The sequence below is a fragment of the Pyrgilauda ruficollis genome, unplaced genomic scaffold (assembly GCF_017590135.1).
Source record: "Pyrgilauda ruficollis isolate IOZ18807 unplaced genomic scaffold, ASM1759013v1 scaffold24, whole genome shotgun sequence".
Taxonomy (NCBI): Eukaryota; Metazoa; Chordata; class Aves; order Passeriformes; family Passeridae; genus Pyrgilauda; species Pyrgilauda ruficollis.
In genome coordinates, this window is record NW_024523648.1 from 18074431 (window position 1) to 18100768 (window position 26338).

Below are 26338 nucleotides of genomic sequence, written 5' to 3' on the forward strand. Positions count from 1 at the left end.
TCTGCTATTCTGTCAAACATTTATTGTAAAATCTATATAAAGAGATTTTGTTTCACTAGGATACAATGCTTCTATGAGATAATTGATATGTCTCTGACTTATTTTCAGTAAAGATATATCGGTTGTCCTTGTTTTGCTTCTCCTTTGCTTCCTGCATCACAGCCACTGAAAGATGGAAACAAAACAGAGAAAACTATTTTGATTTTTTTATGATAGGCAGATTGAAAAGCAAGCTGGTATTTGTTTTTTAGGTGGAAACAAATTAAATGCTAAAGTATCATTATAAGTTCTCTGAGAAGTTGCACACCTTTACCTAATTCCTGGATCTTGACTGTGAAACACAAATGTGCTTTAAGCAGGTTGGAAGCAATCCTATTATAGCTGACCTCCCTCTGCTATTTGGTATACCATATATCTTCTTTAGATTGCATATCTGAGGTACAGGGTGATAAGCACTTTATTTGAAAATCTATCTTTAGACTCCTCTGAGAGAGATTCTTTCTTTTTCGATACAGTCTTCACTATGACCACAAGATTCATCTGACACTTGAAAGCCTAGGAATTTATGTCTATTTCTTTTTAAAACTTTTTTTGAGAAGTGTAATTTCAGCCTTATATAACTCACTGCACTATTTAAACACACATGGCTTTCAATTAAAACAAACTTTCATATACTCATTTGCAGCTACAAGTGGTCTTATGGATGTCATTGGCACTACTCAGCTATATTTAGTTAAGTTCACGTGTCCACATACTTGGAGACTTTTAAAATAGATTTTTCTTTCTCATAAATCATCATATTGCATCATAGACAAGCCCAGAAGGGCCCTCAAAAGATCTTCTACATTTACTGCCCTAGGGGCTTCATTCTCAGTTGCTTTTTCGTAAGTATCTTAATGTTCATTCATTCCCCTTAAGTCATGTCTTACATCTTACTTCATTTTTCCTGCAGGTATAACTTGAGGCTATCTGCCAAAACCCTCCTTAATTCACAGTAATGTATGCCTGCAGCAAAGCTACAGAGTTATCTATAGAACAGACAGATACAGATTTATAGAAGTGAGGAAGGGGTAAGGGTTATGGCTCCAGGATTATGTGAACATGGGAAATTTTGATAATTTATTTTCAGCTAGTATTAATTTTAGAAATGTGCAGGGGTTTTTAAGAATAAGATTAAAAAAGTGAAAATGAGGTATTTAGTGCCACCATAATGAGCAGTGGTAAGCAATTACAGCAGAGGAGTGGCACGAGCAGGACAAATAGTTCAGCAATATTTCCTACATAACCCAGTAAAAATCTGGAGACCTTTGAGATGGAAGGACACCTCAGCAAACTAATTACATTAGGTCCTCAATGATTTATAGAAGCTATTTTTCATGATCATACCTTCAATTTTAATGACGATTCTGAACTCCAATACTTCTGCTCAAGACCTGTAGCTTTAACCAGTCTGGTGTAACTGGTTAATTTAGTACCTATCCTATCCACTCCGTCATTGCAGATGCTAATAAGGATATTGAATAGTGTTAAATATCAAAAATATTGCATTGGACCGCCTTGAAAGAGTTCTATAGCCATTCACAACTACTCCTTCAGGGGCTTCTCTCTTATTTTTGTACATATTTATAGAAGTTTTTATTCTCTCCTGAGAAGTCTCATTTTGACAAATCATATAAATAACCAACACTAGGATTCCACCAATCACTTCTCGTATACCCATCTCTTTCCAGCAGAATCTTGCAATATTTGGTGGAATAAGCATTCCTGTTTATGGTCAATGCTTTGGAACAGTAAGCCTTGTAAAAGACACTGGTTAGAAAGAGATCAATAGTTCAACATGATATATACATACACCAGAAAAACTCCACCTATGGATTTAGTAGGCTGAGAGGAAGAAAGAAGTGCAAAACAACTGTATGAAATTTTTGCAGGTGATCACTACTGAATGAAGCATTCGATTAGAGGCTCTGTTTTAAATCTGCCAGTTGCTAAAGTAATCTGATAAAGAAATTATCAGAATGTTAATAGCTACTATTGTAAGCATTCTTTTGTCACATTTGTGAAGATAATATGTGAAATAATTCCACTATAGTTGTGGAACTTCTAACATAAAATATTTTGGAAATTTTAAGCTAAACTTTTTTTATCAAAATAAATGAAGTGATAACAAATTACTATCAGAAGTACTTACTCCAAAATAGATTTCTACTTCAATTTATAACATTCATTTCACAGAATCTCAGAATCATTTAGGTTGGAAAGACCTTCAAGATCACCGAGTCCAATCTCTGACCAAGCACTGCCTTGTCAATCAGATCATGGCACTAAGTGCCACGTCCAGTTGTTTCTTAACACTTCCAGTGATGGTGATTCCACCGCCTCCCGGGAAAACCCATTCCAATGTTTACCAACCCTTTCTGTGGATAATTCTTCCTGATATTAAACCTAAACCTTCCCTGGCACAGTGTAAGGCCACTTCCTCTTGTCTTATTTCTAGTTGCCTGGGAGAAGAGCCTGACTGATCCCCACCTGGCTACAGCCTCCTTTCAGGCTGTTGTACAGAGTGATAAGATCTCCCCTCTGCCTCCTTTTATTTATTTTTTTTTTTCCAGGCTAAACACCCCCAGCACTCTCAGCTGCTCCTTGTAGGACTTGCACTCCAGACCCTACACCAGCCTCATTGCCCTTCTCTGGACATGCTCCAACACCTCAATGCCCTTCCTAAAGTGAGGGGACCAACACTGAACACAGGATTTGAGGTGTGGCCTCACCAGTGCTGAGTACAGGAGGACGATCACTGCCCTGGTCTTGCTGGCCACACTATTGCCAATCCAGACCAGGATGCCACTGGCCTTCTTGGCCACATCAGCCTATTTCCAGCTCAATTTCAGCTGCTGTTGACCAGTAACCCCAAGTCCTTTTGTGCTGGGCAGCATTCAGCCACTCTTTCCCAAGCATGTAATGTTGCCTGGGGTTGTTGTGGCTGAAGTGCAGAATCTGGCACTTGGTCTTATTGAACCTCATACTGTTGGCCTTGGGCCATCAATCCAGTCTCTTCTGGAGAGCCCTCCTCCTCTCCAGCAGATCAACACACCCCCAACTTGGTGTTCTCTGTGAATTTACTAAGGGTGCACTTGGTCCCCTCATCCTGATCATCAATAGGGATGTTGAACAGGTCTAGACCCAACACTTTTAGGGGGATGGAATGTAGAAGAAGAGAGAGAGTGCAAAAGGCAATCTCACGTCTGAGGAGTTGCAGCTGTACTAATTAGCAAAGAGTAGGAACAGGCCTGCCCTTAATAGGCCACAGCTGTGTCCAATAAGGATGAGTGCTGTAAAAGAGTGGGTTAGCTGGTCAGGAGGTGACTGGGAGTTTGTTGGCTGTGCTGTGAGGAGTTGCCCATGAGAAGGTATGGAAGACCTGCAATAAGATGAGAACAAACTAATCTGTGGGGTCACCTCTGGAGACTGGTTACTAACTGGATGTGGTACTGTTGACCACCATCCTCTGGGCCTGGCCATCCAACCAATTCTTAACACAGCAAACCTATGTAAGCTGTGGGCTGACAGCTTTTCCAAGAGTATGCCATAGGAGACGGTACCAAAGGTTTTGCTGAAGTCCAGGCAAAAAACATCTGCAGCCTTACCCTGACCCACTAGGTGGGTCACCTTATAAAAGGAGACCAGGTTAGTTAGGCAGGACCTGCCTTTCCTAAACCTGTGCTGGCTTGGCCTCATCCCTTGGTTGTCCTGTATGTGCTGTGTGATTGCACTTCAGATTCTCTGTACCATAGCTTTGTGGGGCACTGAGGTTAGGCTGACAGGCCTGGACTTATCTGGATTCTTCTTCCAGCCCTGTTTCCTTGGAGTTCAGAAGTAAAGTGTTTTACCTTTGCACAGGAAAGGCTGATAATATGTTGATCTTTCTCATTTGTCACAATTTCCACAATACCATGTTTGTGTCCTAATAGCTTCCCTGTAGGACTAAAATTAACAACAGGATTCCACAAACGAAGGATTCTGTCATTACCTGAAAGAAAAGAAGTTAATATGTAGTCAGAAAGACTGAATAGTCTCTTTGAAAGCTTAGTGTTCATAAGTCTGTCCTTTCATTTTGGTAGACTACTCCCACATAAGGATGTGAATTTTTCATTCTAAGGGCTGGATTGCAGCTTATGTTTCATTGCTTAACCACAAACATATTAAAAATGCACAACTGATTAGCTTTTCAAAGCCTTTTTATTTTGCTAAAGGAATGGCAGGGACACTGAATGAGACTATGTGGACTAGTCCCAGAGGAGCAGAGTACTTTAAAAGAAATACAACTGTGGCTCATATTTTGTTTCCTTCAATGATGTAATTTAGAAAAATGTAAAATAAAATTGTGTTCAGTTAGCCAGGACACAAAGGGATAACCTCCTTTATGGAAGAAGGTGAACATCCAGAAAGGACTGGGCATGGAATTTGATGGCAGACAGAAAAAAGTAACCACTGATGATTGAGTTTCTAGTAAAGTAAATGAGAATTAGGTATTTCATACTTATTTATATGTTAAAACTTTGAATTTGCCTACAATTTAAGGAATAATCTTTGATTGTGTTATAGGTGAATGTTTGGTACTATTTTGCTAATAGTTCTATAAATATTTCAAAACACAAGGATGTTAAAAATTTATTTTAACTTTTAATTCCTGGCAAATATTGCAATTGTACGAATTGTATGCATCTAGCTGAACAGTTTATTTTGACATACAATAAAAGAAACAACCACATTTTGTCTAAACTTCTGCTTGAGTTCTACTTTTCTCTCAGCTTAAATTGAAGAGCAAAAAGCAAAAAAACCCATAGACTAGGAAGTATATGTCCCAAGAGAACCAGCTCAATTATGTTAAGCGCTCAGCTCAATTATGTTAATAATCTCCCTTCAGCTTGTTCAACCTACTGTCATTAGACAGTCTCTCGATTTCTCTCTACAGAAATCTATTCCTTTCCTTCTTAATGCAGCAAGATGTGATTTGTTTAGGAGCACCCCATCTCCCTTTTCCTCCATTAAACAATATTGTTCTCTCAGTTAAATTGATTCCACTGTTTATGTGGCTTCTCTCTAAATGAGAGACGCTCACTGAAGGAATGATCTACTTTTAAAATAGCTACAACAGAAAGCCATTTTGATTTATGCCAGCTCATTTCACAGTGTGATTGAGAATTCAACTATGCAAACAGCTGTACCAGCACAATGGAGGGATAACCTCTGCACAGGAAAGGAAGGCCATGTGTAAGTAGCTGACTGGCTTGAAACTTCAAGGGGAAAAGATTCTTTTCTAGGCAAAAGTACCCTAGGCAATCTGTATGTGCTATAAGCATAGCAGAAAGTAGCCTAAATGGGTTATAACTGAGCAAATGGTTTACAAAGCCCTTTTGGATGGGGAAACTTCAGAATGTGGTCAACATCCCTGCTCACTTCCTCTGAGTTTGTGTTAGGCTGTCCCAGACATGTCCTGTAAATTAGCAGAACCCCTGTGACCAGGTCAGGGTTTAGGGTGAAACAAGTCCATGGGAGTAAAACTCAGCTTGCAGACCTCCCATCAAGAAGGACATGAAATACAGAAGCCTCCAGTGAGACTGGTGAGATTGGTTTTAATATCAGAGGGAACAGACATTGCTTCAACAATATGCCCCTTACCAGCCCCAGACAGAAACTGTCATGTCTTAAGATGATGGAGAACTGAGAAGAAGATGTTGACAATATCTGATCAACTTGACTACCTGCTGGCTGCCATTTTGAGAAACAGAACCTTTCATGGTCTTCCTGACTTCTCTGTTCTTTATATTCCTGAAGTGACAGCAGTGATTGAAGAGGAGGATAGTGCCCTTTAATTCTGGCACAGAGTTTCTTTTAAGAGTAGAATCACTTAACACATGTAATTTACTTCAGATATTAACAGGAAGATCAAGTGACATTTGGGAAGAAAACCTTTCCCTACATTAAAAAACTCTGTTTGCTTTTTATGTGAAATAGTGAATTCATTTTAGTTCCTTTTACTGATGTGAAGATAATGGTAGATTCTATTATAGTTGATGTGCTCTCTTCTCTCTTTCTGGGCTAATGCCAGATTGGCCCTAAGATTCACTGCTATCCTGGAACATTTCCTGGAACATTTGTTCTCTCCATGCTCCAAATATGCCTCCAGGATTCAGAATCCTGAAAGTCTGGGTACCAAGCACATTCTGGAAAAGCTTGAAGAAGTTGATCTATTCAACAGCAATTTAAAAAGATTTTGTAAAATCAGTGATTTAAATCAAAACAGATGCAGTTGTGTATGGTCCTTTTCATGACAAACAATTATAAAACCAGATGTTTAGGGTTTTTTAAAAAGCTAGATTCTACAACCACAGCTGAATTCTAACTAGATGTTATGGACTCAAATAATTTCTTTGAATGTGTGATGCTTTGTCTGTCTCTCTTGCTGACACAGTTTTGCAATTTGTGTGGTATTACAAGCCTGAGATGTCTGCCTTTCAGTGGTGTTGAAATCCACTTGAGAACAATAACGTATTTGAATGGAGAAATACTAGGATCAGCCTGGAATCCTCAAAAGACTGTAAATGAAAAATATACCTCCTGTTTTCTTTCTAGGCTGCTACTCCTACACAGAAAACTCCTTAACCTTTAAAAAAACTTGTCTTTCCTTCAAATCTGTCTTGTAAATAATCTTGCCCTATAGTATCTGCAAAACTTTTCAGAACAGTCTGACATCTGAGGAACTAGTTTGTCATACTGACAAATGTCTCTGTTTTATTTTTTTCTTTGTGCTTCCTTGTCTGTCTTTGTATGCTCTTTTTAAATTTAGATGGCATCATACAAAAGAGTTTGCCATGCTTCTGACAGCTAATGCTAGAGAAGTTCTGGTGACTTCTATCACTGGGATTCCTAGGAATTCCTGAAAATGTGCTTCACTTGTTCCACGAATTCACAAAGGAAACTGAACAAGCACAGTGTAGCTCATTTTATTAGTCTTAATCTGTTACTGTTAGATTTAGAAATCACTAATAGTTTTTCTTCTGGTTCATTGCTCACAGGAAAACAGCCAGATTTGAAGAAGTAATAGGGTTAGAAGTTGATGTATCATTTAAAACTGATCATCTCCTGCTTTTATATGCATTCCTAATTAGATTTTAACTGCAGTCATTCCTTGAAGTGATGATTAAGACATAGCTGGAATTGAAATTAATATAGAATAAGAAAAAAAACATGTAAATTTACCATTCAGTGTAATATTAATGCAACATGCTACACAGAGAAGGGCTCCATATTTTAGGCCACTGTCAGGCTTTTATCATTTTACTGATTGAAATCTAGCCTTAAGCATGAAAAGCAAACTCAGTACTATGTTTGTTTTTATCTTATTCATTTTTATAAGTTTCAAATATCTAGAAGACAAAATTAGGTTGTGTCATAGTACTGACAAACTCATAAGCATAATCAAATACAAATAAACAATGAAAGACTATGTTAAAATATGACTTTTAAAATAGTCACAGTGACAATTCATCACAGTATGTAACATTCCATTTGTGCTATAAGCACCCACCTAAATAACATTAAGTTGGGGCTTACTAAAATGTTTAGCAGATTTACCCCTGATGAATACTTTAGAAGCTAGCCTGCCATCAAAGGCTGGATTTTTCTTTTATGTTAGTTGCTGCATGAGACAAATAAACATAGCTTTTACAAATGTTTGAACATGTCACCAAGAAATCTATATATTATGATTCCTGAATTATTTACCTCTTATGGACTCTCATTTTTAGGGTATATTACAGGTAAAATTGCAGGCTCCCTAATTAACAGGACTAGCTTATGTTAATTTTAAATAGTTTAAATCTGTCATTGATTTGGATCATCAAAGTGTATTTTTCAATTAGTTAAGAGTGAGATGACTTTTAAGATACAGAGGCAAACATAGTGTGCTCCAGCCTGATGGTATGCTGTGCCATTGTGAGCAGTGTATTCCATTAACAGAGCGCAGAATTCTAAAGCTCAGCTTTTGAAGGCTTTAGTAGAGGGATCTCTCCAGACCTGTAGCATTATTCTAAATTCACAGTAGACCATGACTGATCTAACTTCACAGTGAAATTGAAAGAGATGACCCCACCCTGTCTTTGTCTTTGGACAGGCATTCCCACTGTGCTCTGGGACTCTTAGTAATACAGGTCAGGAATAATTTCCTTTCATATTCAAGGGGAGCAGCAGGGCTAAGCTTTGGGAATGAGGATGAGAGGAAGGAGGATGTTCTTCAATTACAAGATGAAGGATGGTGGGTGAGCAAGCAAGACAGGATTCCAGCTCAAGTACTTTCGGTACTTTTCTGCAGCCGAAGTCAAAACAAATTATAATTCAGTGTGGAGAAAACTCATCTGCTTCTAAAATATCCTGATTAGGGATATTTGAGATTTGTTGAGATGAGATAGGAGCTCCTGCATTCTGAGTCTGTCCTCCAACCATCACAAGCAAGTATGCAACCTAACTTTTTCAAAAATCCAAGCTCCATTTAAAACTGAGAATATTTTTCTGCAATTGCCACTATTCTGAAGACTCTTCCTGAATATCACTGTTCTAATTTTTGCTCTAATAGACGTCAGTGGCATTCCTTGTTAATTGTAATTTTTTTAGGTTTTAAAATTTCTCTACTTTTTAAATCTCTGCACAATGGTGCAGTTAGAGCTTAGGTCAGTTGGTTAGAGCCTGCTGCTATAAACACCAAGATTGAATCACTTTATGGGCCATTCACTTAAGAGTTGGACATGATGATTGTTATGGGTCCCTTCCCTCACCCTTTTTCCATATTCTATATACTTTTCTATATTCAACTAATCTTTCTCAAATATGGTTCATATCAGCAAGACAGAGCCAGCATACATGCCTAGGGCAAGTGGTTTTGCATGATTGACCTGTGACACAAGTGTTTACTGCTGGTCACTGACAAAGTGGGCTGAGTGCATTAGGCAGACCTTTGGTCTGGCCTACCACAGCTATTATAATTTTCTTAGAAAGTTTATCTGATTTTTCTTTTCTGTTATTTCCAGAAGAAGAATTTTCAGTGTGTAAAATAAACTTTCTCTAGCTCCTTTGTGACCTTCTTTCCTATTCAGACACTTCATCCTGGTTTTATTACTACAGCAGAATCCTCCTATACCTGTAGGAAATAGTGACCACATTTTGTTCAATAGGACCTCCCTACTTTGTCATCAATTAATTTCTCCAGACTACTTTTTTTTGTGACAAGTTAATCAGTGTAAACAGTATCTCCTCCAAGGCTAAGCTTCAAAATTTTCACTAATAACTCTTCTACAGCTTTTCCTTTAAATCTTCTGCCTAGAAAATCAACAGAACTGCCTGATATTTATTTTGATATCTTTCACACTTTTCCTCTTGGTAAACTGTTACAATTCAACATGAATTGCATTATGTCCCATATACTGCCATGTATATTATCAAGGCTGGACAGCAGAGTCTTGGCCATTTTTTAGTTCTTATATATAGATGTAAGAATTATTATGTTTGCTATTGCAATTTTTAACAAAGTTTTAAGCAATAAAGACTTGAAGAAAAGCATCATCAATGTCACTTGAGGGTGCCACCCTATCAGACAGAATATATCAACAAGGTTGCTGCCATACTCCAGCAACTTTTCTGCAGCATCAAACATGACCACTGCAGTAGACAGGCCCATAAAATTATTGGCTAACAGGGAAGAAGTGGATGTAAGAGTGCCATTTCTGCAGTCTGCTGTGGCAGAAAGAACCAACAGTAACACTTCGGGGAAACATGACCACAGAGACCAATGGAAAGTATTAAGATGGGCCAATGTGACTGCTTAAGATATGAAAGGATGGCGGAAGAGTAATAGGGTGGAAGATCTGCTGATACTGCAAGGAATAACGTGTATAACCTGGTCAAGGTGACTTGGAAACATATCTTAGAGTAGCTGAACATACTGTTTCTTCTGGTTTATTATATAAATAATACTTGCATCAAACCCAGATGGACTCCTTGACAGATTCCTGACAGGAAGTATATCTCTTCAGAAAAGGGCTGAGAGAAATTAAAAGCAAGGCCTCTGTTTCCTCTAATTGTAGGCAGAAGCCATTGTTGAAATTCTTAAGATGCTAACTCAGCTTTATTTGATCTTATTTAATGCGAATAAAAAAATTCGCAATATTTTCCAAGAAGAATCTCTTGGAAAAAACCCAATACTTACCTCCAGTGACAATGACTTTTGCCTTTCCACAGTATGTGAAGGCATTTACTCCTTTTGGGACAGAAAATTCCTTTACAGGTCTGCAATCATTAATAAAACAATCATGTGAGAAATATTTGGAAAATACAGTCTATATTAATTTTATCTTATTTTTCTGTAGTATACAGAATAGCTGTTTGTATAATGTATGCAATCTCATGTTAAAAGCAAATTGATTTGCAACAGAGACTTAGAGTGATACTGGCATCAACAAAAAAGGAACAGAGTGCACTTTCCATTAAAGAAATAAATATCCGATCAGCACACCTGAATCTTTTAACAGGCAAACTCCAAACAGACTCCTAAAATGGCAGCTGTTGCCAAAGTAAGCCGCACACGAGCTTGTGTGCTTAAAGCAGTTTATCACTACCAAAGAAACTGTGTTTGCTTGTTTCATGGAGGTCTACTGTGATCTCAATTAAGTTACATTAAGTAAGTGCAGTTACTTTTCTGTTGCTTCTCTATAATGTATTGTACAATTAATGACATCTATTTTGTGTTGTATGTCAACATGAAGATATCACAAGTATCTGAAACTCAACAGTTATTCTACTACGTTCGCTGCTAAAGCATGGGAATTCAAACAGACAACACAGACTGAAATTGACTCAGCGTCTCTTCTAAACCCATCCTTTGAGCAACTTCTGCTTGTCTCTCCAAGTTTCATCCATTGCTACTAATGAGTGAATATTTTATTGCTTTTGGATGTAGCAATAGCAGGGTTAACACCTACCATTCCCAGGAAACAATGACTGCCAGTGTTAATAAGCTGTATAGAACTAAATGAGAATACTTTAAATTTTTTCCTTTGAAATTAGGACAAGTACTAGTTAATCTTCTCTGGGCTAAAGTAGCCATTAATATTGAAAACCATAAATGGGGGTTGCAGTAAATCTGACAAAAGACTTTGGAAACTTCGAGGAATTAATGAAAGGGCTTGTTATTTCTAGGCAGGTGTAAATAAAAGGCTGATTGCTTCCTATTATTTAGAGGGAGAAAAGATTTCTTTTCAGAACTGTAACAGAGAAGTCTTAATTCTCTTGACAGGACAAAATAACAATCAATTTATTTAAATATATGATTAACAGATTTCCTAAGGATTTTTCACCTTTTATACTTCTCTATAAGTGTCCTTTAGCTGTTCAATGGACAGTCTTGATACTATGCCAAGATCAATGGGAATAAGGGATTCTGGCACTGTGAAGTCCTGCCCAAGCCATGGCCTTGCAACAGAAGCATCTGGTGATCATATCCATACCTCCCATTTTAGATACCTTACAAGAAGATATTGTAGCTGTTCATCAGCCATTACTGACAAACAAACTTAAGTCCCATAAGAGAGAAGATGCACTGCATCCCTCTGAGTACCAAAACAATCCTTTGCCACAAAGTTAATTGGGGAAATTTCTTTTGTTAGAACCAGTAAATCATATTTTTAAACTAGTTATTTATTAAATGGACATTTCCAAGTGATCTGATCTATAGGTATTTTTAGGACTATTAATTTCATTTTAACAGCTGTGTATTTTTTCACTTGTCTATCTACTGTGAGAAACTGCTTAGAGATATGCATTTATTGCATTTGGAGATGCAACTATAGCCAGTGTGAAATAAGAAAGAACTACCAAGATTGTTGCAGTTTATGTTCTGTACTGAAGTATATGATAGTAGCATCTAATCTTTTGACTAGACTTTTGGCTCTGTAGACTTAGTCTTCTTTCTCTTCTGACTAATTCTGTTTTTCCAAAGCTCCCAACAAAAGCAAACGGGATTTCTCAGCTTTTCAACTGACACAGTATGTGACCTTGGACAATCTAAAAGTGTTTCATTGTTCACTTTCCCCATCCTCAACAGACATGCAATACTCATAAAATCCAAAGTTACTGTATTCATTCAAGAATAAAACCAAGAATATTTATGGCATGTGTTATACAAGAAATAAAACAGATTATAATAACTGTAGCTACTAGCCTTAAAAATCTATTAATCTCTCTGGATGTACATCAAAGAGGAACTGAGAAGCTGATCTAATATTTACAATCTTTTAAAACATTTGAATGAAAAGTTCTCTTTATATATTATTTGTAGGCCATTCTTTCATCAAATTGAATTTGTATTATTTAATTGTGCTACGAAATTTTCTAAATTCACAGACTAATTAGGCTTGGAATCAGTTAAATCAGCTAATAGCACTGATGAGCCATATGAATAAGGACTTGGCACAAATAAGGAGTCCATAACCTCTTTTCTGATGCATAGTAGAACCACTTCACAGCCCTTAGAATAAATTGTGTTCTTGGTTTAATCTTGAATAACTCAAACTTGTGAAAATAAAATTGTAAATGAAATTTAGTAGAGTTTATTTTTGACTGGGTATAAATTTTAAATGAATGGATACATGATATATGTGTAACAAGCCAATCAATTTTCTAACTAAAATTTGCTTGCTGAGGAGAAATTGGAGGAGACAACACTGTCAACAAAACATATTTTAAGGGTTCTGAGTACTGTTCATATATGGACAGTCCTCTCCTACATCAAAAGTTAGCACACAGAAATATCCAAGCATTTAAATAACTGTATTTTTGTTTTTATTAGCAATGGTAATAGAAGAGGCACATTCAGTACAACAGGATGACATCTTATGAGGCACTGATCTCCAGCGGAGTTATAAAGCAGAAGCTCTATTATTTTCTAGAAGATGTTTGATACTTACAGGTGGTCCTCTAGTCGCTTTATGTCATCCAAAACAAATGAATTAATACTGTCTGTGGAGCAGGATCCAAAACGTTTTAGGGCAGGAAAATACTTAATCTTCCCAACCCAGTCATCATGTAGCTTGCGTTTAGGACTAGGGATATAAACAGAGAAGTTATCAGGCTGCAGTAGCAACTACTGTGATGTGTCCGTAGGTGGACAGGGGTTTTGTCAGTGAGATTATATACACAACCAGTGCCAACATTTAATATCCAGGGCAGATACAGAACCACTCTTGCAGCTCAAAAGCAAGCAGAGAGAAAGTCGGGGTTGAACCATGCTCTTTTCTAGTCACAATCATGTTTCCATCTCATGCGGCACAAAAAAGCAGCTCCTTTGTCAAACTGGCTAACAGCAATTGTGAATTCTTCCCTTGAATTGTATTCTGCATCAGCTGTAAGATCTCTTGTAAAATCTTCTACTGAAAATGATGGCACTTCTTTCATACAACAACAAGCAAATCATACTTATTGCAGTTTGAAAAATCATTTTCTTCAGTTAGATGCGCTTAACTTAGAAAGGGAAGCTAATCCTCCACTTAGGGCAAACGAAACCCAAATTAAAAACAAAACAATGCAAGACTAAAAACATTTTATCATAAGCAACTTACGTGTCAAAAGATTCGGAGTCTAAGACTTTAAATTGTGATTCTTTTTCAGCTTTAGATTGTTTCATTATGAAGTCATCACTGGTGATAGTAAGCAGATAAACATAACCCTTATCATCTCCCATTAAGATGGTATCCTTAGCCAGGTTATCTGCCATAGTCACTGTACAAACGCAGAGCAGGCAGTTTTTCATGGGTTTGATGACAAAGCCATTACCCTGTGGAATGTGGTAGAGAGTTTATTAGATATTGCATGAGGGCCCTTAAATTGAATCTATCATGCTTATCTAGCTACATCAGCATTCAAATCTTGACCTTGTTTTTCAAGCTGCCCCTCTGCTATCTGTTTCTGGTATCAGAAACTCATAGAAGACCATGACAAAGTAGAGTTAAAAGCAAATCCTAGAGATTTGAGCAAGATTTTGTTTCAGAGGTAACTTTGCATTTCAGTGAAAAAGTATTAATTACAAATTCTAGGAAGGGCCTCTGCATACTATGTGGGATGGTGTATTTGCTAAGACTGTATATGGTTTCCTGTTCAAAACTAAAATGCTCTCTACAAGAAAATTGGAAATAACCAAAATAAAGAATAATTCAAACCACAAAATATAGCAGGAATACACAAGAAGAATCTATATCAGAGTCCTAATTTATAATACAGCCTGGGAGTGTCAAGTGTACTAATACAGGCAGGCATTTCAATTTTTGAAGCACAGAGATAGTGGGAATGAACACAGTTGCAAGACACTGTGGTATTTTGCTAGAAGGCACAGGAATGGGATTCAGGGTCACCTGCATTACATTGTTTATTGGTTCTACTGCCTGACTCCATCTGTCATTTGGTTAAAGCATCCTTGCCAACCTAAACTGGGAACTGTTCACATGCCATAGGAATTAACTGCATCAATGCTGTCTGCATAGCACAGAAACATTGGGGACATAATAGAGATAGGACTGTCCATATATTATTTCTGTGGTCTTGAAAGAGAGCTGCATCTATTCATCAACAGGATACCTGCAGCTCTCACTGCAGGTAATGAGGGAACTTGGACAATAATAGGTGGAGAATAAATATTTGAGCCCTCCTCCAAGAAGTCCGACTGGACTGACAAAAAGACTTAAATTGACCTATCTGATCCTGGGAAGCAACCTTTTAATATTGGAAAAAAAATCCTAAAAATTGTATCAAAAAAACCCCTACTTTGCTTCTCCTCATCATCTCAGCTAACTTGGAATTTCCAAAAGAAGTTCCAGGCACAGGAAGAAAAAGCGAAGATATGTGTCAGCAAAAGTGCATAAGACATTAAAGAAAACTCTGACAATTTGGATGTACATTATTAACATCAAAATGTTTTTATCTTAGAAAGTCCTGAACAAAACACAGGATATGAAGAAATATTTTCTTTAAATCAGGAAGTTACCTCAAAAAGAATCTTTGTTATATTCTTTGTAAAACCTATTCCTTTGATTCTTAATAGATTCTGAGATATATGTATGCCCATGTACACATTTTAGGTACACAGGTGCACATGTATGCACTAGATACACAAGGAAAAGAAAATCTTTGGGGGTTTGTTTGCACCATAGTGTAAAATTTTTGTTTTTCTTCCAAACTTTTAATATACTTTAATAATCCCATTTGGCATGTAGAGTGAATACATTTAGTGTGAATACTTTAGTGTGAATTCCGCTGTTTCACTGAGTTCCTACAACAACAAAAGTGAAAAGTCTTCATCCTGTTAGACCAAAGGGATGTGAATGTATCTTGGAAACAAAGAGTGATCAACGTTCAGGTTTAATTTTGGCATTTGTCTGATCCAACATAATACCTCGCTCTCTTTTGATTTATAGTCCCAGAGAATGATTGTGCTTTCAGTTACAGCCACGACCAATTTCAGATTAGGCAGGAAATCACATCCAGTGATCCAAGCAGTATCCTGGTGAAAATAAAAAGAGTAGCTAAAAAAGGATTTTCTCTGTAAATTTATCAACTTTTCTATCACGTAAGTACATATTTTAAACCATTTCCACATAAACCACATCTACTCTGCACTAGCACATGCTAGGTCTAGTTCCACTGAGAGTTCTAACTCCAGGAATAGGTCATACATGAAGTTACAGAGGCACCAGGCTCAACCTCTGTTATCAATGACTCACCTGAGAGGCACAAATGTTGCATGGGAGAGGACACAATAAATATATAGCGTTAGTCGAACTGTAATGTCACTCTGAAAAAGCACTCTGAGCAGAGAAAGCTCAAGCTAAAACATCATAGTAAAGCAGATCAAGCTTTTACCTGAATACAGTTTGGTTTGGAACAAAAGAAATTTAAAGGCAGTCTAAAACTTCAGCTATAAAAACGAAACTGAAATGAATGTTTATGAAAATAAGTAACTTTAGTAAATAATTTTAATTCCCCCAATAGGTAGGTCAACTATTTACAAATATGTACATTTGCCCATATTAAGCCATTGTTCAAGTATACCTCTTATTATACAGGTATTAAGGTAAAACAATTTCTCTTGCAAAGTATAGATCAGAATCCTGATGCTTCTACTTTTATTTCCATTGTTGTACACAATATTGATTTTGCTCTTAGAGCAAAGGGTCCAAAATCCTGACAGAGGATATCAACATTCTGTTGCAGGAGAAAGTTCTCTCCCTCCTAATGATGTGTGTGCAAGTGGTAATACATTTACAAGGACGTTGTACCCTTTACTACAATAAACATGTGGAAAATGTCAGTCCTGCAGAGGCCTTGTGGATTGTTTGGTAATTCTTATGGAAGAGTTTGTCAACTGTGGCTTTTTAAGGTCCTTATAATAGTGTCATATAACAATGACTAAATGGCTTGAAAGAGATGATTTTACATTTGTAGTTGTCACTAATTTGTAGCGTTGGCTTGTGATGATGCAGTCAAAGTAACAGGTTTCAGCTTCAGAGGAAAGACTGTAAGAATTTTTCTTGTTAGTGTTGCTATACCTGACAGACAAACTAGGCTGCTGCACCAGATCAACCTTTCATTATTTTCTTATTCCATTCTGTCACTCAAGGGCTCTTATCTTTCCTCCCTTCTTTCACACATTTTATGGCAAAGATGTCCTTCAATGGTCCTAATACTGCGACAGCTGCCAGATATTGTCCTACTTTTGCAGCAAAACCCCCCTCACGTTCATTGAGGAATCATTTTAAGACAAGTGCTTAAAGTGTTCAAAAAGGAAAGGGACCCTGCAGCCCACTGCAGCATCAGGCTAGCACTCTAGCATCTTCCATATTTTTTCCCTTGACATCTCTGGGGGAGATCCTACCTTTGCATATTTGAACTGGGGAAAGCAGCTCCTACAAGCAAAGTAGGAATGACTAGAATTCACTGCTGTAGCACTTCTGTAGGAGAAGCTCTAATTCTAGTAGAAGTTTCCAAAAGTCAACTGGTCTCCAGAGTATTTCTCATAGTTATCTCTCTGCACAGATTCCACAGGCCAGATTAGCCCTTGCAATAAATTAAATGCAACTGAGGCCCAGAGCTGTTTTCTGAGTTGGAGTAGTAGAGCGTCTGGTGTGGAGTACTTCTATTGCATTTTAGAACTCCTGCAGTATGTAAGAGAGAACCAACAGAATGCACTGCCTCCTGGCACAAGATACCCACATCGACTTTTAGGACAAGGGGTCACGTCACTTCGCTAAGACTGATGTCTCTTGTCTACAGGTCATCTGAAAAAAGTTCATTTCCTAAAATCTGCAGTGATACTCTCAGGGTAAACACGAGGTTTTAATGTAAACACTGTGCAGCCAATCATCTACCTAGCAAAATGTAGAACTGTTTTTCATTAACAAACTTAAAATTTTACGTATTTAAATTTTACAGTGATAATTGAAGTTCTGAATTTTAAAAGAAAAAGTTCTGGCAAGGTAATGGGTAAAGGATAATTGGGCAGAAAAAGAAGCATTTATCTGAGGTTTCATTTAGCAGAGGAAAGAAATCAAGTTACTCAATTGTTTCAATAACTGAAAGGAATAAATTGAGACTATTTGACCTACAGCACCCTATGAAAAATCATGCAGAAGTCTCAACATTAGAATTGGCATTAGAATAATGCTCAGTTTCTACTTACTTCAACTGAGTACACGCTGATTTTTATTTAAAATTATTTAACAGGAAGGAGACAAAAAACAACTTACGTCAACACTGATGGTTGTCAGAACCTTCATCTGAAAAATCAAGAAAGATATGGTCACAATAACAAGGCAGTTCTCAAATTAAAAGTCTAAACAGAGTAATCTCTTCTCTTCATAGGAAGCTAAGAACAATAATTGCTAACTGAAAGAGCAGGTGGTTAAGATCTGAGAAAGATCTTTAACCTGCCTGCTGTCTGTTGCCCTTTATATTGCGAGGAACTTAAAACTTCTCTTTCCCTTACAATTGTTTCATAGTTTCTGATTTGGTTTGGGGTTTCTACATTGAGACGTTGAAGTGAGGAAAATAAGTAAAAAATCCTCATTTTTACAACAGAGTGCAGATCAGCTGGACTTCTGAGGGAATTGTGCTTTTAATGGTTTTTGACAGCTAAAACAGCATCAGCTCCTGTGAGAAATAGGATTTATCATATAGAAACCCAAGCTAACGCTGGCCCAATGCCATGTCAACTATTACCAGCAAAAGTCCCTGGCAGAGACAGTACTTCAGGCTGCAAACAGGAATAACCACATTGGTACACACCTTTCACCTAAGTTAACTACTGGTAGACAGAGTAACACGTGGCTGAAAACCTGAAGTGTTTAAAGTGTCACCTCTGTCCAGCAGAGACAGGGTTATCTTCTATGTCTTTCAACAAAACTACTAAGTTTTCAAAAGCAGTTTCAACCTTTTCTGTTCTGAAACACCCACAGATGATTTTTCACCTCCTCTTGCCCCTGCCCCTGATCAGTAATTACTCAACGGCACCTTATACCCATCCCAGCAATTCCACATTTCATAAACCAAGAAGCTAGGATCAAAGTCTTTCTTCCCACAGAAGTGAGATGCCAGGTGTCATTATGGACAGCCTTTGAGCAGAGTTTAAGAGTACTGTTAACCAAGAGATGGCTATCCGTGCACTGTATCAGACTTGGCTTTATCAACAGTAACTAAAATGTGTCCTTAAGGCCGCCTACTCCTACAGGTCTTACGTGCTGGTCAAGGCAGTATTCATCTGAGAAACTGAGCAATGAAAGTGTCTCATATTCTGGAGTAACCTGGAAGTAGTTGATGGCATAAAGCTGTACACAGGTGTTGAGTCATATTAGGCCCACATTCCTTGCAGAAAGTAATGCTTAGCCCTCAAATAGAATAATGGAGTCATAGAATAATTAATGCTGGAAAAGATCTTTAAGATTATCAAGTCCAACTGTAAAACTAACGCTGCCAAGTCTACTGCTAGATCATGTCCCCAACAGCCACTTCTACACATCTTTAGAACACCTCCAGGGTGGTGACTCAACCACTTCCCTAGGCAGTTGCAATGGTTGACAACTCTTTGGGTAAAGAAATTATGCCTAATATGCAATCCAATCCTCTCCTGGCATCTCGGGGCTGTTGCAATGCCTTAGTCATTTTTCAGAACATAGCTTTCTAAGTGGGAGTTGAGGTTCCCAATTCACTGTGTTAAGCAGCTGGGTATAAAATAATTTACATTGCAGTCACTGATGTTAGATAACATCAGTCCAGTCTATGAGGAGGCAGCAATTCAACTTGAAAATAGCAGGTAGGGGGTAGGGAGGAGAGTGTTTTTAATCTTATACTTTGGGAAATTATTTTTCATAGGTACATAAGAAGGATAATGTTCTGGAGGACAGGCTTTCAAATAAATTATTTCAGCATTTACCAAAACTGCAGTACTGCTTTGTTATTTAATCATCCACAGGAGTCCTTTCTTGGTTTAAATGCTCCTGTCATAAGCATTATGCACTAATTAGCTAAAACCCCTAGAAAGCATTAGTGCTGCTTTAAAGTTTTACTGCATTGCCTGAAATAAATTTTAAAAAACTGGTTGCATTAAAATTGTACAAATGTAAAGCACCACTGAGCACAGATGTGTGATAGCCTGGGTTTCTGTATGACACCTTCTATCTCATAGCCTCTACAGGCACATACCTTTAAATAGTACTATAATCATCTGGGAAATTAATGTACAAACTTTAGTTTAACAGCATCTTAAGCCTGAATTTCTACGTATAATGGTACAGATATCCTTACATTTTACTGATGAGGGAGCTAACTGTGAGCCAGTGTTATGCAGACTGTTGTAAAACTCATGACTTTCAAGCTTCTAGATGTTGCTGTATTGAATAAATCTTATTTGCAAACAACTGTCTCTGTCCATTCTGGATATTTTCAGTAGCTGTAGAAAACAGTTAATTCTCCGATTTCCACTCTATATCTAAAAGTTAATTCCACTAGCATATTTTTTATTTAGGGAAATCTTTTTTAAACAGAAATGCAGATTATTTTCAATTAAATGAATTTCTATGAAGAATGTCCGTTATTAGACATCTCTACCTTCTATCAACTTGTGTGGACTGTCTAGTAGGTTTATAATTGAAAAGAACAATGTATATTTCCTGCTGTAATTAAAAATATAGAAATAGTTAACTTTAATAAGAAAGAGATGTAGTTTTTTTATGGGAAAATTTAAATGCTAGATCACAGTTCACTCAGTTCTTCTATGTACTGCTAATGGAATAATAAAAGAGTTTGATTTAGAATTACCTGTTTGTTAAACACAGTTAGCAGTCCTTTCTGAGAGGCTGTTACTGTGAGATGCAGAAGGGGCACTTTCACTATACCCTTGATCACATCTTTTCTCTTGACAACTGTCAATGACAAAATATTACTCTTCATCTTACAGACATGGAAAACATAAACAAATAGAATCATATTATTAAGGAAAACATAAACAAATAGAACTTATTAGTAAGAACAGTTTCTCTTCCTGAAAGGCGTTTTGGTGCCATATGCGAGGCAGTGATGCAAAATATCATAAATTATCCCATACTTGGTTTAATTAATCATGTTGCATTTCAAATATCATTAATAAAATAATTCTGGATGTGCCACTTCTTCCATATTTTCAAAAATACAGAAAATGTGTAACTGCAAAAACAAACAGTCTAGTTCAGAAAAAATCATACTTTCAAAATAATTTAGGAATATGAAGAACTGGGAAATGCAGCAGTGGAGTGTTCAATGTTTAGTAAAAATGCATGTATTTTGGAACACAGAAGAAGAAGCAGAAGAAGAAAAAGAAGAGGAAGAAGAAGAAGAAGAGGAAGAAGCATGAATGGGCAAAGACAGACATGTGATCTTATCACCCTACTTTCAAGAAAGTGAGCAGCACACTGCATTAGAAAAAATATAGTTTTTGATGCAAGATGAAGTAAGTCACCTGAATGAGTAATCTGTTGTTTTTCAGATACAAGCAAAACTATATTTTCTTTCGAAGGGGAAGGCATGACAACACTTTCTTCTCTAAAACAGCCAAAAATCTAAACAAAACAAAATAGAACTAAACAAGTAATTTATTGCAAATATACTTCTTGAAGATACATGTATAAAGTCAAATAGTTATCTCACACTTTATAATTCAATATTCTTTGAGTAAGTACCTTAGTATTACTTCCTTTAACCATTAGCTGTCAATATGACTTTAGACTGCTGAGATCTGATACTCAGGCACAATCTTTCTTCAATGTTTGTAAAGAAGTCAGCTTGCACAGGGCTTCTAGGAATGCAGACCATCTATTCTTTAAAGTTGTTGGTACAGTTCTGATTTGTAAATAACCATATTCAATTTCCATTTTCCAGTTCTACCTACCTGAACTAGGGGAAAAAAACCAAACCAAAACTAGCAAAAGGCAGACAAAACAGACAACTCCATACTTACAAACAAAGACATTACATGCAGCATAGTGGTTTAGCCAACACGAAAGACCTTTTCCACAAAGATATGTAGATTCCCATTTGCTTGAAAAGAAATATAATATAAAGACAATCTTTAAAAAATCCTTTTTTTGCCATGTCCCTAAGTCTGACAAGGTTCCATATGAACATGATAAAGATCTCTGCACAGGATAGTCAGGTAAGCAGATTATTTCTGCTCCAGCGTATGAAATTTTCAGCTGAAATGCTCTACAAATCTCATGCTCTGTACCCAGAAGTAGTTTAGTCATTTCTTTAGTAAATTAGTCCCACTTATCTGTACAGATTTTTTTACACTAATTTTTCATATTATGGACATTACGTATACTTCCATTCCTGAGTTCTAAAAGCAATGCTTCTTTGGATGGGAGACAAAATGTTGTATTTTATTCTAGTTCAGTATTTTCCATGTTATACAATAGAATTCCCATTTTCATTCTTTGAGAGATTCAGATGTACATCTTTAAAAAAATACTCTCACACAGCATTACTCTTCATCTTTTCACTTCACAGCTCCCTCCTTTCCATATACACAATTATTAGCTATCATACATCCAAGTTTTTCAAGAAAGTTTGCAGGCAAGCCATAATAAAAGACTGTCATCAGTCAGCTCACACTTGGTAAAATTTGAGAAATGCTCATAGAAATGGTCCTGGGGAATTTTATCCCAAGGAAATCATGCACAGATTTCAAAAGGAAACTGAAGAGGCTTCACCTCTTTTACTACATCGCATACTGTGCTTGCTTGTGTAATTATGTACCCAAATTATTTATGTAATTATGTAATCTGGTAACTAGCCTGACTGCATTAAAAACTCAATAAGGTTTTGGAGTAAATGATCTGCACTCCAGCAAACATACAGAGCTTCCCCTTTTTCTCTTATAAACTAATGAGCCTGAACATAATTTGCTACTGTTCTGCTACCCTAAAGAAAGGACAATCAGTCCTTCAGATTGTCAGCTATTTTCCAGATTTGCCCCAGGCCTTCCTTGAAGGATATCTTCAGTGGCTGACGAGAGCAAAATCTGCGATTAATGTGACACTGTAAGTAAAAACAATGGTTAAGAAAGATAGTAACCAGAAATGTCCCCATACAGAACCTTATTAAATAGAAATGGCTGAACACACTGTATTTAGGATGATATTAGGAAATCACTTGATAGCAATTGTTGATACCATGTAAGGAACAGATGGTTGGGTATCTTCAAGGTTCCAATATTAGCATGATGTTCCAGAGTAACATAAAATGTAAATATGCTGACTAATTCATAGTTCATGTCACTTGCTAATACCCTGCCATAAGACTTTAAGTCCAGCAAGGATTTTCCACGTATACCACGCCTCCTATGCTATTGTAGGAAAGTCACTGTATGCTGCAAGTTACGTCCCTTCTGCACAATTCTGTCTTTGGGTAAGAAACAATCAAAAAAGTCTTGCAGTAATACATGATGATGGGTGTTCTTGATAAAGATTGGCTCTAACAATCTAAGAATCAGTAATTTTAAGGAACAGTTACCTGAAACACTATCCATGGTAAATACCTTAATAAAAGACACATTTCTAGAGCAAGTGTTCATTTCTCAAGACATGTGCAAATAAAAAAGAGCGCCATGCTTAAAAAAACCTGACAAAGTACTTTTTCACAAAATGTGAAAAACTGGGTGCTGTGGAGATAATCTTCTCAGGTGGATTCAGAAATAACTTACAAATGGATAGATTAAAAACCCAGGAAGGGAGTGCACACAGAGTGCATTTGCAACTCTGGCAGAGGAAATCCTTAATATATGTGCAGACAGATGCAAAGAGGGTAAATCGGATCTACTGTTTCACTATTTAACCTCATTCTTACATGCTTTTTACAAAGGTTTGCTATTTACCAATATTAGAGACTGAAAAATTGATTACAAACATCTCATTCATCTACAGAACTAAATAATATATGCATTAATTCTCTGGTTCAAAAACTCTACTAAAATGCTGCCCTACCTTTAAGACTTCCTGTTCAAAGTAAGGGTCAGATTTATGCTGTGAACAGAGGAAAAGAAAGGCAAGGAAACAGAGGTAAGAGAAAAGAGAGGAAAGGGGAAAAAGAGGAAGCATTTCTGAAGGTTTAGCTAAAGATAGACTTATCCTCAGAGCACAAATGGCATACTGTCATCATAGGAGATTTTGCATTTTGTCAAGAAGGCTCAGGACAATGCACATCACTGAAGTAGTTCTGCAGACTGAACACACCCAGGCTTCAGGCAGCTAGGATAAATAACAAGAGAGTGCCTCATTCTGCCTTGGAGCTCATGAACAACAGACTTGTGAACAAGACATAATCAACAGATAAATACTGTCATTATTTAAAATTCTATTTAGTTTTTAATATGTAAGAAAATTTTAGAAATCTTTACCTCAAGCCATTCTGGCCTTTCACCAAGGTTGCTCATAATCTTCCTGAAAAACGCCTGAATATTCTGATCCTTGACTGCTGAACCAAAAAGTGTTCGTGTGGTTGTATAGAACTTTTCATAATCTATCTCATCTGTATGGGAGGAACAATGTCCACACAGTTTAAAAACTGGCAAGCTACAGATTCCTTTCTTATCCACCCTATTTCTGGTTTTATTTCTCCTTCAATACCAATAGTATGGAAGTTCCAGCTTCTCACACTGTATTCACTAAAGCATTTGAAAAGAAAACAAAAAAATCAGTCCGAATATTTGCTCTTCTCAAAACTACCTAATTTGCAATCCATGACATGAAACAGATAAAATACTAAATAAAAAATTCTCACTTCTTTTTTCTTCCCTTACTTACCCTCATTATTTACAATTAGTAACTGTAATTACATAATTTATCAAGTTTGTGCTTTTACAGAAATAAGTTAGCATCATGCTAACTTCTATATGTGGCAACTCCACCAATTATATTTTCTGAGTGATCACCATGGCCCTATAATTTGACCAGAAATCCTAACAGAAGAAAAGAACTTTCACAGTGCAATCTCTCTATTTCCTGTAAAAATCAAACAGTAACAGTTAGAACACTAGTTGACGGAAAGGATCATCTCTCCATGATATGTTCTCTCCATGTGAACACTACACTTTATATCCGAATTAGTATCTCTTACCATCATCTTTAGTATACAAGCCTGAACTCTCCTTGGTCTTCTGGATGATCAGTTTTTCAACTAGATTCTGGAACTGCTCCAAAGCATTCTTGAAATCAATCAATTCAAGAGCAAAGCAACCCTCCTTATCATGACCCTTCTTTCCAGACATCCTTTATGAAGAGAAGACAAGGAGAGCTCTTTTTACAGCCATGTCCAAGCCTTGCTTTGTTCCTTTAATTTCCACATGAGTTCATGTGAGATGCAGCTGCATGACAGGTAGACCAAACATTACATATTAAAAAAGAGGAGACCCTGGCTTAGCATCTCGAGCTGGCAAACAGTGGATGAACTGTGAACTATGGATGTCACAACATCCCACGACATCACAGAATCCCACTTACTGAGTACCCCCAGGTCATGAACCAGGACCACTAAGTAACCTGGCATGTGAGATTATTTCATTTTATCTCATGCAATTTGCGCCAGAAAGACTTTGTGCTTTTTTTCACAGAATAGTTAGGGTTGGAAGGGACCTCTGGAGATCATACAGGACAACCTCACTGCCAAGGTGACACAGGAATGCATCCAGGTGGTTTTTGAGTGTCTCCAGATAGGTGCTTCCCCCCAGGCTTTTAGTAACATTTTTCCAAATGTTTCTTTGGGGAGAGAGCTGAAGGAGTGGAGAGCATTAAGCATGTATTAACTGCATGAATAAATCTGACCTTTAGTTGTACTTTCACCTCCTTTATGTTACAGATCAATAACCATCAGCCATTTATCACTACATGGAGCACACAACTTTTTTCTAAAGTATAACCTGTAGTAAGGGGTCAAATGGTGATCTTCAGACACAAAAACATGGAGAATCCAACACACTTGTTTCAAAGCATAATTGCACATACTGTTAAAATTTAAGCCTCTTTGTGTGGTTTATGCTTCCTTTCAGCAGTTCTTGTAATATCTTCACTAATTTAGTTGGTACATTCTTGTACTAGGGGTCTTTTTACATGGACTACTTCTCCTTTCCTTTAGGTTTCAATATAATTGTGATTCTTATGCACATTTTTCATATTTTCAATATCTTCAAAGGATATTGATGCCATGTTACTGAGCTATACCAGAACAGGCAAATGGTGAATTTCGGACTATTTGTTAAACTCACTTTTCTGTAGATCACACTGATCAATTTCTTTGTATTGTTCTTTAGCTACAGATCTCCAGATCCACTTTGCTATTACTTCACCCAAGGTTGATGCCAGCTTTACTGGATAAAGCTTTCTTGGATTCCTGAGTGTGGAGTCTTAGCTCTGTGGAGACACTGTAGTTGAAAAGGAGAAATTATATTTTATATTTCCTCATTGCAATCTAGAGGATTTATATCAAACAGGCATGTTTCAAGAATATTCCAGTCACTTATTCAAAAAACCAAAACAAATACAGGCAGTAGTCTTCACACACACTCGGCACATCAGCAAACAACATTTTTGAAACATATAGGGAAAGCAACTAATTGGTATTAAACAGTTACAAAAAATAATGCATGGAAATATCTCTGCATGAAATAGCTAGTTCTTCAGGGAAAGTGGTGCCTCATGATATGCTACCTAACACAAGCAAT

The 26338-nt window shown here is 36.9% G+C and overlaps 1 protein-coding gene across 1 annotated transcript in view; it reads right to left on the bottom strand.

The window, feature by feature from the left end:
• Positions 1-24889, bottom strand: part of WDR64 (WD repeat domain 64) — a 58305-nt gene extending 33416 nt beyond the window's left edge. Inside the window, exons 1-10 of the mRNA XM_041470051.1 lie at positions 24739-24889; positions 24020-24150; positions 21086-21185; positions 20410-20513; positions 17844-17873; positions 15494-15601; positions 13668-13882; positions 13017-13151; positions 10262-10341; positions 3891-4030 (exon numbers count right to left, since the gene is read on the bottom strand). Coding sequence (XP_041325985.1) covers positions 3891-4030; positions 10262-10341; positions 13017-13151; positions 13668-13882; positions 15494-15601; positions 17844-17873; positions 20410-20513; positions 21086-21185; positions 24020-24150; positions 24739-24889 — 1194 coding nt within the window. The remainder of the gene's footprint in view (positions 1-3890; positions 4031-10261; positions 10342-13016; positions 13152-13667; positions 13883-15493; positions 15602-17843; positions 17874-20409; positions 20514-21085; positions 21186-24019; positions 24151-24738) is intronic.
• Positions 24890-26338: the final 1449 nt, after the last annotated feature.